The 18,028-nt window shown below is 45.7% G+C and overlaps 1 protein-coding gene across 2 annotated transcripts in view; it reads right to left on the bottom strand.

The window, feature by feature from the left end:
• Positions 1–9,173: 9,173 nt before the first annotated feature.
• Positions 9,174–18,028, bottom strand: part of DHX35 (DEAH-box helicase 35) — a 56,009-nt gene continuing 47,154 nt past the window's right edge. For both annotated transcript variants that reach the window (XM_063147343.1, XM_063147335.1), the window contains 4 exons: positions 16,803–16,884; positions 15,565–15,636; positions 12,539–12,650; positions 9,174–9,965 (listed from right to left, as the gene is read on the bottom strand). In XM_063147343.1, the coding sequence (XP_063003413.1) occupies positions 9,921–9,965; positions 12,539–12,650; positions 15,565–15,636; positions 16,803–16,884 (311 nt within the window). In that variant the 3' untranslated portion in view covers positions 9,174–9,920. The remainder of the gene's footprint in view (positions 9,966–12,538; positions 12,651–15,564; positions 15,637–16,802; positions 16,885–18,028) is intronic.

The raw sequence follows: 18,028 nt of genomic DNA, 5'->3' as shown, positions 1-18,028 counted from the left end.
AGTCTTAACCTGGCGCCGGAAAGATAGCAGCGTTGGCGCCAGGCGAGCCTCGTCAGGGAGATCGTTCCACAGTCTGGGGGCCACCACTGAAAAGGCCCTGTCCCTCATTGCCACACTCCGAGCCTCTCTCGGAGAGGTTGAACGTAGTGACCGGGTATATTCACGTCGGGAGAGGCGTTCCATCAGGTATTGTGGTCCCAAGCCGTGTAAGGCTTTTTAGGTCAAAACCAGCATCTTGAATTGGGCTCGGAAACATACAGGCAGCCAGTGCAAGCGGACCAGAGCAGGTGTTATATGGTCGAACCTCCTGGTTCCCGAAATCAATCTGGCCGCTGCATTTTGCACGAGCTGCAGCTTCCGAACCATCTTCAAAGGCAGCCCTACGTAGAGCGCATTGCAGTAATCTAACTTGGAGGTTACCAGAGCATGGACAACTGAAGCCAGGTTATCCCTGTCTAGATAGACTGGGATTAAGTAGGGATCGAAATTACAGCGGGAATGACCCTCCGGCTGCTCCACCACTGCACTGAAGAAACTGCCTCCAGAAGAGCAAAAAAAGCCAAAGAAGGCAGCAGTTGGACAGAAACAAAACAAAACAATGCTAGAGAGCACACAACTGTAAGAAACACGCTATAGTACAAGTCAGGTTGTTTTGTACAAGTCAGATTGCAGGCATCCGGTTTTTTGTCCTGTTTCGTCATATGTTTTGACTTTGTCAGAAAAACAGTTCCGTTATCGCCATGAACGAGCAATACCGTGGCAGTATTGAAGTTTGCAAACTTTAAATAGTCCTTCTGTCCTGTGTTTGTTTTGTTTTTTTAGTTAAAGCCCTCAAAAGGAGTTTTTTCTCAATCCCTGGCAGGTAATCCAAAATACTTCAACGGCGGCAAGTACTGCGAACAGGAATAGTGTTGCCGGTAGCTGTCCTTCAAAGAGGCCAGGAAGAGGGCCTTGAAGGCTAATATCGCCTTAGAACATCAGAAGTGCCCTGAGGCTGGATCAGACCAAGGGTCCGTCTACTCCAGCACTCCGTTCACACAGTGGCCAACCAGCCATCGGTCAGGGGTGAACAAGCAGGACCTGGTGTAACAGCACCCTCCCGCCCATGTTCCCCAGCAACTGGGGCACCCAGGCTTGTAAGCCCATCCTCTGGCCAGTGTCACCTCACAGCCCCACAATCCTGGGGCTTGCATCTCCTCATCTGTGCCCTGCACTGCAATATGCCTCCATACCTGCCACATTTCCCTTGATCTTTCAGTCCCAATCATCTCCCTCTGGTGAGGAAATTCCGCCCACCCTTCTCCCACGTTCAATTTTGTGCAGCTATCCATTGGGGTGGGTGGGTGGATTTCTGCACCTTTCAGGCTGAGGTTTTTCATCTTTCTTAACTGTTTTATTTTTCTTAAATATTCTCGGCGTGTGCGTGCGTGCGTGCATACGCTCACACGGCGGTGGATTTTTACTACTGCAATTTGTCAAATTTGTGTAGGTTTCCCCAGGTTGCGGGAAACAGCCCCCCCCCCAATTTTTGGAACTGCAACCTGGATTGACCGGGGGGGGGCGTATTCTCCTCAGTGCTCCCGTCTGCTCCCAGGCTCAAGCCTGCTCTGCAGTACAGGAGTCTACCTCCCCACACCCCCACATTTGGGGGGGGGTTGCCAGCAGAGGGCTTGTTTCCCTCATCTCAGTCTTTGCAGCTCCAGTCCCAGGCCTGTACATAAGAACATCAGCAGTGCCCTGCTGGATCAGACCAAGGGTCCATCTAGTCCAACACTCTGTTCACACAGTGGCCAACCAGCCATTGGCCAGGGATGAACAAGCAGGACATGGTGCAACAGCACCCTCCCACCCATGTTCCCCGGCAACTAGTGCACATGGGCTTACTGCCTCGAATACTGGAGATAGCACACAACCATCAGGGCTAGTAGCCATGGGTAGCCTTTGCCTCCAGGAATTTATCCAACCCCCTTTTGAAGCCATCCAGATTGGTGGCCATCACTACTCCTTGTGGCAGTGAGTTCCATAATTTAACTATGCGCTGTGTGAAGAAGTCCTTCCTTTTATTTGTCCTGGATCTCCCACCAATCAGCTTCATGGCATGACCCCATTGGGTTCTAGTATTTCGAGAGAGGGAGAAAAATGTCTCCCTGTCCACATTCTCCATACCATGCATAATTTTGTACACCTCTATCAGGTCTCCCCTTAGCCTCCTTTTTTTCCAAGCTAAACAATCCCGGTTGATGTAACCTTTCCTCATAGGAGAGATGCTCCAGCCCCTTCATCATTTTAGTTGCCCTTTTCTGCACTTTCCCCAGCTCTGTCCACATTGTGGCAATTCTGTGGCTGCTCCCCCACCGATAAATATGTCTCCTTTCTCCTCCCCCCACCCCAAAAACATACATCCCACAGTACAGTGTTTGCTTTTTGCATTGTTTTGCTTTACTTTTTATTACATTTCTTTCCTGCCTCTCGACCCCTTTCAAGGATCCCAAGGCAGCTTAAATGGTACTCCACACCCTGACAACAACCCTGGGAGGTAGATCAAGCCAGGGGCTGAGGAACAGTCCAGTGTGGGGCTGTTATGCATGCAAATACCTGGCCATACCTGGTAGGGATGTGGCCAGGGATTTGCATTAGAAATGCCCGGCATCTTTTTCTATGGGGCATGTTGCTTGATGCTGAGGGGGACCAATCCAAAACATGTCAGCAGGATCTACACTACTGCTTTATAACGGTTTTGACAACTGTTTGGGCCCTGGAAACGTATTTACCATTTTGAAAGTGTTATTATATCTTGCTTGGTGTAGATCTGGCCGTGGAGTGCGGTGTAGCTGTGGAAGTCTGTGCTAAAGCAGCAAAGCGAATGACTTACACCATGAATGCAGGTATTCGTTTCCCCCACCACCACCACCAAGTGTTCCTCAAAGTTCCTTTTCTTCAGAAAGGAAAACAAAAAGTCACAAGTTTTCCACCTTTCCGACTGCTTGGTTCGGCAGCGGGGGGAAATGAACTTGTTAAAGGGTTCGTGGTGATGACAATGATGACTTGGCTGAGAGGCTTCCTTACTATAAACAGTTGCTACAATTCTGGAAGGCCACCGTCAGCTGGATTGCCAAGTTCAGAAGCGTCCCACACCCAACCTCAGAGGAGATCCCTCCGTCTGACTTAACACTTCGCAGGATAACAATGTTCCCCAACTGTTGGTCTCCTAGGTATGAGGTTGGATCCAACTTTGGGAAATCCGGCACTAGAGCTGGGTCGAAAATCCGCCAGGGGCCTGCTAGACGCCCTACACTCGGTCCTCTTAGGACCCATGGAATGCACCTGGCAAGTTCCATGGGGGCCAAGCTCCTTGCTCCTTTGCAGCACTGGTCCTGTGGGGTGCAGGAAAAAATATGCATCCTGTCCTCCCCCCCCGTCTTAAAGCCCCCCTCTGCATCCATCGGGGCTTGAAAGGGCCTCTTAATGCAAGCGTTAAGAAGCTCTTTAAGGTCCCGATTGGTGTGGCGAGGTGGTCGTGGTGGAGGCGGAAGCACAGACTTAACCGTGTATCTGCTAAATATTATAGATTTGATCGGTCTGATTTTATTAAGGGCAGACATATGGTTTTAAATATACCGAGACTAGAATCATAGAATAGCAGAGTTGGAAGGGGTCTACAAGGCCATCGAGTCCAACCCCCTGCTCAATGCAGGAATCCACCCTAAAGCATCCCTGACAGAGGGTTGTCCAGCTGCCTCTTGAATGCCTCTAGTGTGGGAGAGCCCACAACCTCCCTAGGTAGCTGATTCCATTGTCGCACTGCTCTAACAGTCAGGAAGTTTTTCCTGATGTCCAGCCGGAATCTGGCTTCCTTTAACTTGAGCCCGTTATTCCGTGTCCTGCACTCTGGGAGGATCGAGAAGAGATCCTGGCCCTCCTCTGTGTGACAACCTTTTAAGTATTTGAAGAGTGCTATCATGTCTCCCCTCAATCTTCTCTTCTCCAGGCTAAACATGCCCAGTTCTTTCAGTCTCTCTTCATAGGGCTTTGTTTCCAGACCCCTGATCATCCTGGTTGCCCTCCTCTGAACCCGCTCCAGCTTGTCTGCGTCCTTCTTGAATTGTGGAGCCCAGAACTGGACACAATACTCTAGATGAGGCCTAACCAGGGCCGAATAGAGAGGAACCAGTACCTCACGTGATTTGGAAGCTATACTTCTATTAATGCAGCCCAAAATAGCATTTGCCTTTCTTGCAGCCATATCGCACTGTTGGCTCATATTCAGCTTGTGATCTACAACAATTCCAAGATCTTTCTCGTTTGTAGTATTGCTGAGCCAAGTGTCCCCCATCTTGTAACTGTGCATTTGGTTTCTATTCCCTAAATGTAGAACTTGGCATTTATCCCTATTAAATTTCATTCTGTTGTTTTCAGCCCAGCACTCCAGCCTATCAAGATCACTTTGAAGTTTGTTTCTGTCTTCCAGGGTATTAGCTATCCCACCCAATTTGGTGTCATCTGCAAATTTGATCAGCGTTCCCTGCACCTCCTCGTCCAAATCATTAATAAAAATGTTGAAGAGCACTGGGCCCAGGACTGAGCCCTGCGGCACCCCACTCGTTGCCTCTCCCCAGTTTGAGAAGGTTCCATTGATAAGTACTCTTTGAGTCCGATTCTGTAGCCAACTGTGGATCCACCTAATCGTTGTTCCATCTAGCCCACTTTTAGCTAGTTTGTTAATCAGAATGTCATGTGGTACTTTGTCAAAAGCTTTGCTGAAGTCAAGATATATGACGTCCACAGCATTCCCACAGTCCACAAGGGAGGTTATCCTATCAAAAAATGAGATCAAATTAGTCTGACAGGATTTGTTCCTGACAAATCCATGTTGGCTTCTAGTAATCACTGCATTGATTTCAAGGTGTTTACAGATTGACTTCTTTATAATCTGCTCCAGAATTTTCCCAGGGATGGATGTCAGACTGACTGGTCTGTAGTTCCCAGGTTCCTCCTTTTTGCCCTTTTTGAAGATAGGAACAACGTTAGCCCTCCTCCAGTCATCCGGCACCTCACCCGTCTTCCATGATTTTGCAAAGATAATAGACAAAGGTTCTGAGAGTTCTTCCGCTAGCTCCTTCATTACTCTTGGATGCAGTTCATCGGGCCCTGGAGATTTGAACTCATTCAAGGAAATTAGGTGTTCTTTGACCATTTGTTTATCAATCTCAAACTGCAATCCTGCCCCCTCAACTTCTGCTTCACTTTTTCCAGGGGGGTCATAGACCCGCTTTTGGGAGAAGACCGAGGCAAAGTAGGAATTGAGCACTTCAGCCTTTTCTTTGTCATCTGTTATCAATTTGCCATCCTCATTAAGCAGTTGAACCACCATTTCTTTCCTCTGTCTTTTACTACTCACGTATCTGAAGAAAGCCTTTTTATTGCTTTTAGCATCCCTCGCTAATCTCAGCTCATTCACAGCTTTAGCCTTCCTGACGCCATTTCGGCACTTCTGCGCCACTTGTCTGTACTCTTCTTTTGTAGCCTGGCCTTCCTTCCACTTCCTATATGTATCCCTTTTTGTTTTCAGTTCATCAATAAGCTTTTTGTGGAGCCACATTGGTTTCCTCTGTTGTCTTCTATCTTTTCTCCTTGTTGGAATTGTTTGTAACTGTGCCTTTAAAATTTCATTTTTTAGATACTCCCACCCATCCTGCACTCCTTTTCTCTTTAGGCTCCCTTGCCACAGGACCTTACTTATTATAGTTCTGAGTTTATTAAAATCAGCTTTCCTAAAATCCAGAGTACGTGTATGGCTACGCTCGACTTTTGTCTCCTTCATAATCAAGAATTCAAGTATGACGTGGTCACTTTCCCCCAGAGTTCCCGTAACTGCCACTTTATCCACTAAGTCATCCCTATTGGTCAATAACAAGTCAAGGATTGCCGATCCTCTAGTTCCTTCCACCACTTTCTGTAGGAGAAAGTTATCACCCATACATGTCAGGAATTTCTTGGAAGGGCTGCTTTTGGCAGTCTGATCGGTCTGATTTTATTAAGGGCAGACATATGGTTTTAAATATACCGAGACTAGAATCATAGAATAGCAGAGTTGGAAGGGGCCTACAAGGCCATCGAGTCCAACCCCCTGCTCAATGCAGGAATCCACCCTAAAGCATCCCTGACAGAGGGTTGTCCAGCTGCCTCTTGAAGGCCTCTAGTGTGGGAGAGGCCACAACCTCACCAGGCAACTGATTCCATTGTCGTACTGCTCTAACAGTCAGGAAGTTTTTCCTGATGTCCAGCTGGAATCTGGCTTCCTTTAACTTGAGCCCGTTATTCCGTGTCCTGCACTCTGGGAGGATCGAGATGAGATCCTGGCCCTCCTCTGTGTGACAACCTTTTAAGTATTTGAAGAGTGCTATCCTTTCTCCCCTCAATCTTCTCTTCTCCAGGCTAAACATACCCAGACTAATAAAATACATTGCAAAATGTTTCTCCAGGTATTTCGCAGGATGAAGGAAGGAAAGGAAAGGAACCTCTCATGCAAGCACTGAGTCATTACTGACTCTTGGAGGGACGCCAGCTTTCGCTGATGTTTTCTTGGCAGGCCTTATAGTGGGGTGGTTTGCCGTTGCCTTCCCAGGCCGTTATTCCCTTTCCCCCAGCTAACTGGGTACTCATTTTACCGACCTCGGGAGGATGGAAGGCTGAGTCGACCCGAGCTGGCTGCCTGAAACCAACTTCTGCTGGGATCGAACTCAGGCCGTGGGGAAAGTTTCAGCTGCAGAAACTGCTGCTTTACCGCTCTGCGCCACAGGACTTCACCCAATACTGGATCTTAGGGAATTAACATTATTAATCCCAAAATTCCCCCCCCCCCCAAAAAAATTCTGGGGAAAAATGGGGGTGGGGGAAAACTGGGTTCTCTTTCCATGGCTTCAAAAATTCTGGAATTTTTACATATCTAGTGAGCAATGCATGGCTAGCTCATTTCCCCTTTGCAGTACTAGTGGAAGAATTAGGCAAAATAAGCAAAAACGTGTAAATCTTGACATGCATAAATTGGAACCGCCTCTTTTGGGAGCCATAGCGCCTTCACTCATTTTCCGGTGAGCAAGACTTTGCTTTACGTCTAGTCTATTCTCCAAAACAAACTATTTGCTCACCAACCAGCAATAAAATGTAGTCTTGATAAGTGAGGCTGATAATAAACTTCCATTAACAGGCACATATTCCCAAGATTACTGTATTCCACAACTTTATTTTTCCTCCTTTAAGTGAGTAACCAGAGGACAAAGCAACATGGAATTGTACACACTTTGTATCCAGGACTTTGTAATGCTTCTTTAGAGGGACAACACAGCTTTAGAATAAGTCAGATGCCCGTTACGGAGCGTCACCAATATTCTGGACACCACGTAGTACACAAGAATAAAAGACAACCCCAGCTCTACAGAGCTCACATACTGAGAAAGAGAGAGAGGGAGAGAAAACCAGGTGCATCAGAAATCCAGAGGTGGGAATGAAATTTTGTTAAGCTGCAGATATCTTACAGCATGAAGACATTGCGTAGACCACACGTGGACAGAACAAGCACTTCTGTAGATTTGTGGAAAGCAGAATGGGAAGGAAGAGCAGAAAACGTGACTCCTGACGAACATCCAGGGCGAGGAAGATGCTTCTGTATAAAAAAATATCCTCATTTACATACGTTTAAAAACGGGGAGAGAGGACAAGGCATTCAGCGAAAACGAATGTTCTGAAAACAAAAACAAACCCACGTACTCAAAGAACAGCACCCTAAAATAAACGTTATTTGAAAATAAAAGATATTATTTATCCAAAACAATACCACAGATACAAGGAAGGGAGTTTCTGTGGAAAGGTATCCAATGCACAGTTTAACCAGTGCATGCTACTATATATATAGCCCACGTTATCACCTTTGAGGAAGGCAGTCCTAGCACAGCTGCAAAGATCACGACGTTCTAGTAAAAGTGGACAGGGCAGGATACATTTGCATTTTCTCGGGTTCATGGAAGCACACTTTGGCATCTGTTTAACTTGGCCTCCAGCCCTCTGATCTTCCAATGTGCCGCAGAAGATGCTGACGAGGCCCAGGATACTTCCTCAGGGATAGGTTTGTCAGTGTCTTATTGGGGCCCTCTCAGCCAGAGGACACAGCCCTGCCTTGAGTTACCAGCAGAACTTCCGTCTCTTCAGCCTTGCAGAAGTCTTAGGCTGCGGAATCAGGAGAAGGCCCTTTAACAATCCAGTCAACTCTTCCAGGGGGGGCAGAGTTGACCACACTAAAGGTATGTCAGCCTACAGAAGGCTTTCGCTTCCTGCTGAGACAACATCCTCCTATTGCCTTAGTAGGAGAGAGTTCTAGGCAGTAGGACCCACTGGGAGCTATCCAGGGTCCTACTTTCCTGCCTTGAATTTACTACAAGTTTCCTCTGCGACCCTCGAGGAATCCTGGCATGGGATAAAGACCAGCACCAACAGATTTACTGTTACGGGAGCTTTTTGAAACTGAGACATTTCTATATTACATGCAGGGAAATGAACCCCCTTGAACTTATTCTATTGGTTGTCCTCAAAGAGCGTTAACAGCCGGATAAGGAATGCTCTCTTGTCTGATGTAACAGGAAAGATTGTTAAGCTCCTCTAGAAAAGTCCAAAATGGAGCTCTGCCACCACCCTGTCTCCAGGTCTAGAGGGCCCCTTCAACATCTTCACCCTCAGCCTGGGGAAAAGAGAATTCCCTCTGAAGGTGGTCACCCTGCCCGCTGGCCCTCGTTCTTTTCCCTGGTATGTAGTCGCTGCCATGATTGATAACTGACTGGTGATCTTGAATCTCAGGCTAAAGGGACATTTTGCAAGGCCATAGACCCAGCACAGGGGATTTTCAGGATTCACGATAACAAAATGTTTAATCAAATATGTATAACTATTTCTGTATGAGACCGGCCTCAAGTTCCTCATTCCTTATTCTGAAAGAAAAGCCAAGCTATTAAGGACTGTCTGTGCACAGAATGCACAACGCACCCTATTAACCTGTTGGTTGTCCTATTATGGTTTTAATTTTTGTGAACCGCCCAGAGAGCTTTGGCTATTGGGCGGTATAAAAATGTAATAAATAAATAAATAAATAAAATTAACCCCCTCCCTAAACCCCCCTCCCTTATTGAAAATCTTGGTGTGTGTCAACGCGTTTTGAATTTACGGAAACAAAGTTCATTTGAAAAGTAGAGCTGTTACAATAATAATAAAAATGCAACGGAGATGAAAACCAAGGAAAGTTGGTAAAAGATTAGAAATCTATTGCTTCATAGCAAAGAGAGAGAGAGAGAGGGAGAAAGAGGAGAAGAAAAACATCACAGCAGTTAGGCACAATCACAGTTTCAAGGTTTTCATTACAACCCATTAAGGTATTTCAAGGCTTTGCTTGTGGTCCTGGATCTACCTACAATTTGCAGGTAGGTCCAGGATGGCCAACAGCTTTCACAGTGGTCTAAAGGGTCCTGAACTCCACTTCATCACTCTGAGGGCACGGCATCTTTCCCTCCCCCTCTCTACCCCAAGGGTGCAGTGTAGCTATCCACGCATTGCCATATTTCTTATAATTGTGTATGTCTCCTTTTGTATTGTGAATTTTTCTACTTAGTTTAAAAAGGAGCAGATGCCCTGGTGAACCAGAGCGGTCATCACCATTAAGACTGCTGGATAAAAGATCCACAATGCAAGCTCTGCTTAAGTGTTACAATGTATTGGTCATGCATAAATCCCTACAGGATCCTGGCAGGCATTTCAACATGTATAGTTGATGTGGGGTCAAGTTGCTAATCAACTAATTGTTAAATGGACGGTAGCACAGTTTCAATTCGGCAGGAAGTTCTGCATCACACGCTGCGAAGTTCGGCAGCCATATCGAATCAGTGGTCGTCTACTTTGGCTCTTTTGGCTTTCAGGGAAAGATGCTGCAATGGAAGAGAAAGAACCGTTTTTGATTTTACAATTTCACAAACGTTTCATTGGATCAGTTCTTGTATCCCCAACTAAACCAGTCTCTCTGTATTTTATTTATTTATTAATTACATTTATATCCCTCCTTTTTTTCCTCCAAGGAACCCAAGGCGGCATACATAACCCTCCTCCTCTCCATTTTATCCTCACAACAACAACCCTGTGAGGTAGGTTGGGCTGAGAAGTCTGTGACTGGCCCAAAGTCACCCAGTGAGTTTCCATGGCCGAGTGGGGACTAGAACATGGATCTCCCGACTCCCAGTCCAACACTTTTAAAAAAACTCTACATCAAGCTGGAGCGTGTTCAGTGGAAGGCAGCGAGGATGATCAGGGGTCTGGAAACAAAGCCCTATGAGGAGAGACTGAAAGAACTGGGCAGGTTTAGCCTGGAGAAGAGAAGGCTGAGGGAGACATGATAGCACTCTTCAAACACTTGAAAGATTGTCACATAGAGGAGGGCCAGGATCTCGTCTCGATCATCCCAGAGTGCAGGACACGGAATCATGGGCTCAAGTTACAGGAAGCCAGATTCCGGCTGGACATCAGGAAAACCTTCCTGACTGTTAGAGCAGTATGACAATGGAACCAGTTACCTAGGGAGGTCACTGGACAACCATCTACCAGGGATGCTTTGAGGTGGATTCCTGCACTGAGCAGGGGGTTGGACTCGATGGCCTTATAGGCCCCTTCCAACTCTGCTATTCTATGATTCAACTAAATTTCATTTGGCAATATTCCAGAAAGCCCAATGAGCCCACAAGCATTTCCCAATACAAGAATTGATGCCATTTAAAAAGCCGTAAGCAAATTTGTCACCTGGCACTTTAAAGAAAAAAACATATTTTTTAAAAAATGTCTGCAATGCTTGTTGCAAGAGTTTGGAAGTGACTTTTGCTGCAGCATTTTGCTCAGTAACGCCAGCTACGCTGTAAACACTACCTTGAATGAACACTGTCCAGGGAAGGTTTGAACTATTAAGTGGATTGAAAGAATGTCATGTAAAACTTTCATAAATGATTTATTCGACTGCAAACATGCATAGGCTGCCTTAAACATGGCTTCTCCTGGACTGAAAGCCAAAGTAGCTGTGTTTCTCACAGCCAAGCAACATCAGACAGAGTTCTTTAAAGCTCAGTGTTAATTCAATAGATATCCACACAATGGGGCGAAACGAACAAACCTCAACCTTTAAATTATATTACGGTTGCCATAAACGACACTGAAGTACACATTCCGACTTATTTATTTATTTATTTATTTAAAACATTTGTATCCCGCCCTATATCATTAAGATCTCAGGGCGGTGTACTTAAATTAACGGGGCTTTCATTTTGGAAGGAAGGTGTCAAGGCTTAAATGAGCTTGATCTGCTCATTAGATCCACGGATCTAATAGAGGACACCACACACATGGTCTCGTACATTTCTGTCTTCATATCTCCACCAGCTGCAGATGTGGGTTCCAGGCAGTTGCAGATGAAACATGATCATAGAATCATAGAACAGCAGAGTTGGAAGGGGCCTACAAGGCCATCGAGTCCAACCCTCTGCTCAATGCAAGAATCCACCATAAAGCATCCCTGACAGAGGGTTGTCCAGCTGCCTCTTGAAGGCCTCTAGTGTGGGAGAGCCCACCACCTCCCTAGGTAACTGGTTCCATTGTCGTACTGCTCTAACAGTCAGGAAGCTTTTCCTGATGTCCAGCTGGAATCTGGCTTCCTTTAACTTGAGCCCGTTATTCTGTGTCCTGCACTCTGGGAGGATCGAGAAGAGATCCTGGCCCTCCTCTGTGTGACAGCCTTTTAAGTATTTGAAGAGTGCTCTCATGTCTCCCCTCAGCCTTCTCTTCTCCGGGCTAAACATGCCCAGTTCCTTCAGTCTCTCTTCATAGGGCTGTTTCCAGACCCCTGATCATCCTGGTTGCCCTCCTCTGAACACGCTCCAGCTTGTCTGCATCCTTCTTGAATTGTGGAGCCCATATATTTATCCCACAGTCTGGGATAAATATATGATGACTTTATAATGAGCATTATAAGCGAGCGTTATCACTTCTCGCTGAAGAGAAGTTTTTCGCTTTTCTTTTTCCTAAAGCTTTTAACACTTGATGTTGTACAGACTTCTACTGTTACTTTCTACTGTTAGTTTTACCCTACCCTGTGCCTGCTTACCCTACCCTGTACCTGTTTGCATTCCCTTCCCCTCTTTATTGTTTTACTATGATTTTATTAGATTGTAAGCCTATGCGGCAGGGTCTTGCTATTTACTGTTTTACTCTGTACAGCACCATGTACATTTTTGGTGCTATATAAATAAATAATAATAATAATAATAATAATAGACTGGCTTTGTGCTAACTTATGCAAATGTCCCGAAACGTTTAGCCCTCGGCCTGCCCGTTTTAATACTTAACGTAATTCATTCATGTTACGTCAGGGCAAAGCCCGTGCAGCAAAGCGCATGGAAGCGCAGCAGAACAAGAGGCGCCAATACGGCCATGGTACCGTTTGGAGTCCACGCCACGCCCGTACCGTTCCTTGCTGGTAAAAGTGAGGGGCCAGCTCCAGTAGCCAAGCGGATTCAATCGCTGTTACATCCCGCATGTAATACCTGGAGGTCTGTATGACTTCATTGTAGACGACCCTAAAAACATAGCAAGTAAAGGCACAAGCTGCGTTATAAAGGGCATCTGTGCGAAGAGAGCGTTTCAATAATATCCCACTCGTCGTTTCAGAAGAAAGGTTCCACGACTGAGACGCTAAGCCTGAATTACAGAATCGCTGGGCCAATTTTCACGACACAGCGGCTTATCGTGGGTGAAGTAACCCAAGATTATCCCCAGCGCACGGGGGCAGCCATTTGGAATATGCAACCTCCGATCGGGAGGGTTGCAACAGGTTGTGTATACCTAGCCATCGTGGGTCAATCAAGGGTTAAACAACCTACACTTAACACTACTACTAATCAAAGGTTTGATTAGATGAGGAAGAAGATGCGAGGGAGATTGGAGCAGGCAGGCACCATCAGAGCCTGCTTCAGTTGGAACACCACCACCGCCCCCGGCCAGGGCTAACATCTTCACCTTGTGGGGAAGAAGGAGCTGTTGGTTTGCCCATCCATTGGGAGATGAGAGGACGGAGCAGGGCCTTCCCAACAGCCTAAGCAGTCTCCTTAATTTCTTTTTATTTTCTCCCTCTTCCCTCCCCATCCACTTTTCCTTGTGTGCCATGTCTTTTTTAGAATGTAAGCCTGAGGGTAGGGACTGTCTTCTATATTGATACATTGTAAGCCGCTCCGAGAGCCTTTTGGCTGAGGTGCAGGATAAAAATACTCCAAATAAATAAATAAATAAAGGTTAAGTGTTGGTTGTTTAACCCTCGTTTATCCCATGATGGCCAGGTACACACAACAACATGCCACACCTCCTCCCCCCGATCAAAGCTTGTTGTTATTATTATTTATTACATTTATATACTGCCCCACAGCTGAAGCTCTCTGGGCGGTTTACAAATTCAATGGTTGCATATTCAGTGGGCATGCTCACATGACATGCTGCAACCTCCAATCAGAAGTTGTATATTCAAAACTGTGGCTGCATGTGACCCACACACACTGCAGCTAACAGTGGGTGAACCAGATCACGGTCTACCTGGCTAGAGGTCACGGTCTCCATGGTGTGAAGGGGAGTAGAGCATTCCAAAGGTCACACATGGTACCTTCTCATCCCTACACAGAAGGAAGGGGTCAAGAAGAGTGAGGGTCTGAAGAAAATCCGACATGCCTCATGCAGAAGGTTATCTCCTTGAGTCGGGTTGCTAGCATTTGCTTGCCGGTTTGGAGTTTAATGCCCAATGGGTGGTAGACAGTCTGGGATAAATATATGGTGTTCAAATGCATCTACTACAAAGACAACTTCTCTGATCATCCACTAGAAAAATAAAGATGTTCAAAATTTGAAAAGCAACCACCAAAAGACTACGATCAAAAAGCAGATGCAGTAACTTCCAAATTGGATTACTGCAATGCACTCTACGTAGGGCTGCCTTTGAAGACGGTTCGGAAGCTGCAGCTTGTGCAAAATGCAGCGGCCAGACTGATAACCAGAACCAGAAGGTTTGAGCATATAAGACCGACTCTGGTCCGCTTGCATTGGCTGCCTGTACGTTTCCAAGCCCGATTCAAGGTGCTGGTTTTAACCTATAAAGCCTTACACAGCTTGGGACCACAACGCCTCTCCCGACGTGAACCTCCCCGTACACTGCACTCAACATCTAAGGTCCTCCTCTGAGTGCCTACTCCGAGGGAAGCTCAGACGATGGCAGCAAGGGAGAGGGCCTTCTCAGTGGTGGCCCCCCAATTATGGAATGATCTCCCCAAAGAGGCTTGCCTGGCCTGGCGCCAACATTGTTATCTTTTCGGTGCCAGATCAAGACTTTTCTCTTCTCCCAGGTATTTAACAGCATTCAACAACATATGCGAAGTTTGTTTGTTTTTTAATGGACCCCAGAACTGTTGTTTAAATGGATATTGTTGTTTTATACTGTTGTTTTTATATTTTTGATGGTTTAAAATTTTCTATACTTTTTTAACGTTCACAGTTTTTAATGTTTGTAAACTGCCCAGAGAGCTTCAGCTATGGGGCAGTATATAAATGTTAATACCAGCCCCATTCAAAGTGCTGGTATTAACATTTAAAGCCCTTAATGGCTTGGGGCCAGGCTTTCTGAAGGGACGCCTCCTCCCATATGTACCTGCCCAGACCCTAAGGTCATCCTCAGGGGTCCTTCTCCGTGAGCCCCTGCCAAAGGAAGTGAGGCAGGTGGCTACCAGGAGCAGGGCCTTCTCTGCTGTGGCACCCGGGCTGTGGAATGAGCTCCCTAAGGAGGTTCGCTTGGCACCTACAGTATATGCCTTTAGACGCCAGGTGAAGACCTTTTTATTCTCCCAGCATTTTAATAGTCTATAAATAAATTTTAACTTGGTGTTTTAAAGTTGTAATTTTGCATTGCTGCTGTTTTTATCTGGGTGAGCTTTTATATTGTATTTTACAGTATGGTTTTATACTGTTGTTTTATACTTTGAGTGGTTTTAATTTTTGTGAACCGCCCAGAGAGCTCCGGCTGTTGGGCGGTATAGAAATGTAATAAATAAATAAATAAAAAATACTATGGGCTCGTTGACATTGGATCATTCAAAAATGGAGGGTCTGGATGGCCAGTTCTAAATTTCACCTGCGTGGGAAGATTCCAAAAGCACTCCTATGGGGACGAGTGTTACACTGAAGAGCCTCTTTCGCCACAAACACTTGGATTCCAGTGTTTAGGGCAGAAAACACTAGCTAGGTTCCCTGTCATGCAACAAATCCCACAACTCCTGGTTCCTGCAGGTAGTGTTCCATCTACCTTGATGCCTTTTTTTTTGACCTGGGTTTGAAGTGGAATGGGGCACAGTGCACATTCTGAAGCCACAATCGTCCAGATGCACAGCGAAAGACGTGACTGTAAATGATATCGTGTCAAATGCAAGCAGTTCACACATGAAAATTCTTCCAACGTACCAACGAGGAGGTTTCTCTGCGTATAGCACTGAGGTTGGGTGGATATGAAGTTCATGGTCATCACGAATAGTCCTTGAAAGAACAGCATCATTTCAGGTTATCATGTTTATGTACTTGTAACTACTACACACGCCAAGCCAAGCCAGCATGGGGCTGATATATGTCTGTGTCAAAACAACACCTGTTCCTTGGTGATTAGGATGCTCCAGACAAGAACGTTTCCCAAAGGCATTAAGCAGCTCCTGAAACTTTCCCCAGCTTTCATTTCTGTCTTGGGACATCCTCCATTCCTCCATATTCACCTTGACAGTTCTTCAGATGGAGGAAGGGGGTTTCCCTAGGAAGTTGGTGGACTGCTGCATGTTCTTCCCTGTCTCTTCTCAGTCTACTTGGTGTAGCTTGATTGATCAAAGAGCCAGAATGCCTATTTGCCTCAACGAAATATGGACACCCTGTGGCTGAATTGATAGTACGGACATCAATCAGTCCGGAGTCAAAGCAGCTATTCTCGTGGCTATCTCGCGTATGGTAGTATAACTTTGACCCATATGGTCTTATTCTATGACTTTTCCATTCTAATTTAGTAAGCCTAGCTGAGGAATGGTTTGATGGATGTGGCCGAAACCTTTGCCAAATAGGTTTAAACTCCTTTTTTTCGTTCTGTCTCAACTCGTAACTCACATTACCGGGCAACAGTCAGCTGATTTTTAAAGTCTCTCTTTTTCTGATGTTAAAACAAACAAATTCACAAACTTGCTCAATCAAACCCCTACACTCTGGCTGTCTGATTTATTGCTCACTAATTAATCACACTGATAAGCTGATGGCAGGGAATGTGGTTATTTCCACTCTCCCTCTCCCTCTGCTCTCCGGCAAGCAGTTTCTGCGCCACGCTGTTAAATCACATGTACAGCTTTAAACGGCACCAATCTTTACCGGCCGATGGCAGAGAGAATCATACACAAGTTCATTATAAAATCTTGCCCGCTTGTTTGAGATGAAAAAGTTTATTGGCTTCCTATTCAGGAGCCTAAAAGAAGACCTACCGATCCATGGTCCGTCAGGCTCCACCCCCCCCCCATGACTTTTCCAGTCTTCCCTTGTCTGATACATGATCATAACTATCTCCTCTACCATCATTCTTGAGCCTGGGCTATAGCGATCATCACTAGGCTGAACAAAAACAGTGGTGATTTTGTTGATTTTTGTGGGTTTATCATGACGAACATTTTGCTTACCTGTAGGCTCCAGTCGAGTGAAATCGGGCTGCGTTAGCAAAGAATCCACAAACGATGCACCTTAGAACAGGGTCTGGGTCACCTAAAATGAAGAGATGGACTGGTCATTTCACAAAGCTCTTTGTTAGTCGACAAAGGCAAATTATTCGGGGGAGAAGAAGAATGTTAAATCCCACATTATTCCCCACGTGAACAACCCATAAAGAGAACCCATGGGTTGTTGTGGAAACATGAATTATTGTGTATCTGGACCCAGCTTGTGCTAACAAACTATGGTTTGTTAACTACAAACAATTCACAATCCATAATCCAATAACAAACCATGGGTTCTCTTCTTGGGTTGTTTGTGATTAACAACCCATAATTTATCTATAGCGTCGGGTGCACACATAGAATCATAGAATAGCAGAGTTGGAAGGGGCCTACAAGGCCATCGAGTCCAACCCCCTGCTCAATGCAGGAATCCACCCTAAAGCATCCCTGACAGATGGTTGTCCAGCTGCCTCTTGAAGGCCTCTAGTGTGGGAGAGCCCACAACCTCCCTAGGTAACTGGTTCCATTGTCGTACTGCTCTAACAGTCAGGAAGTTTTTCCTGATGTCCAGCTGGAATCTGGCTTCCTTTAACTTGAGCCCGTTATTCCGTGTCCTGCACTCTAGGAGGATCGAGAAGAGATCCTGGCCCTCCTCTGTATGACAACCTTTTAAGTATTTGAAGAGTGCTATCATGTCACGATAACCATGATTCAATTCATGGTATTTGTGAGCCAGTTAGAGAGAGAGAGAGAGAATGAGAATGAGAATGCTCTTCTGTTTGGCTGTTAAGCAATGCGTAGCTGTTTTATCATCTTTCAAGTTCAGTAAATGATTGAGCAGCATTATGTCCAGGTAAAATAGGTGGAATTGATCAGTGATCACTTCACCTTGCTACCTTTAATCTGTTTACAGGTTATTGTGTTTTATTTATTTATTTACAACATTTATATACCATTCCACCTCTGAACAGATTTCAGAGCAGTAAACAATAAAAAAATAAAAGGAATAAAACACCGTATTAAGAGTGTTTAAAAACAGAATACAAATAAAAATGTGGCCGGTCATTTGGGGAAGGCTTGTTGAAATAAAGATGTCTTCAGCAGGCACGAAAAACAACACAATGCTGGTGCCTGCCTGACTTCCAGAGGTAGGGCGTTCCACAGAAAGGGAGCCACCACGCCAAAGGCTCTAC

The sequence above is a fragment of the Elgaria multicarinata genome, chromosome 1 (genome assembly GCF_023053635.1).
Source record: "Elgaria multicarinata webbii isolate HBS135686 ecotype San Diego chromosome 1, rElgMul1.1.pri, whole genome shotgun sequence".
Classification (NCBI taxonomy): domain Eukaryota; kingdom Metazoa; phylum Chordata; class Lepidosauria; order Squamata; family Anguidae; genus Elgaria; species Elgaria multicarinata.
The sequence above is the reverse complement of the archived record's forward strand: the minus strand, read 5'-3'. Positions and strand labels throughout refer to the sequence as shown.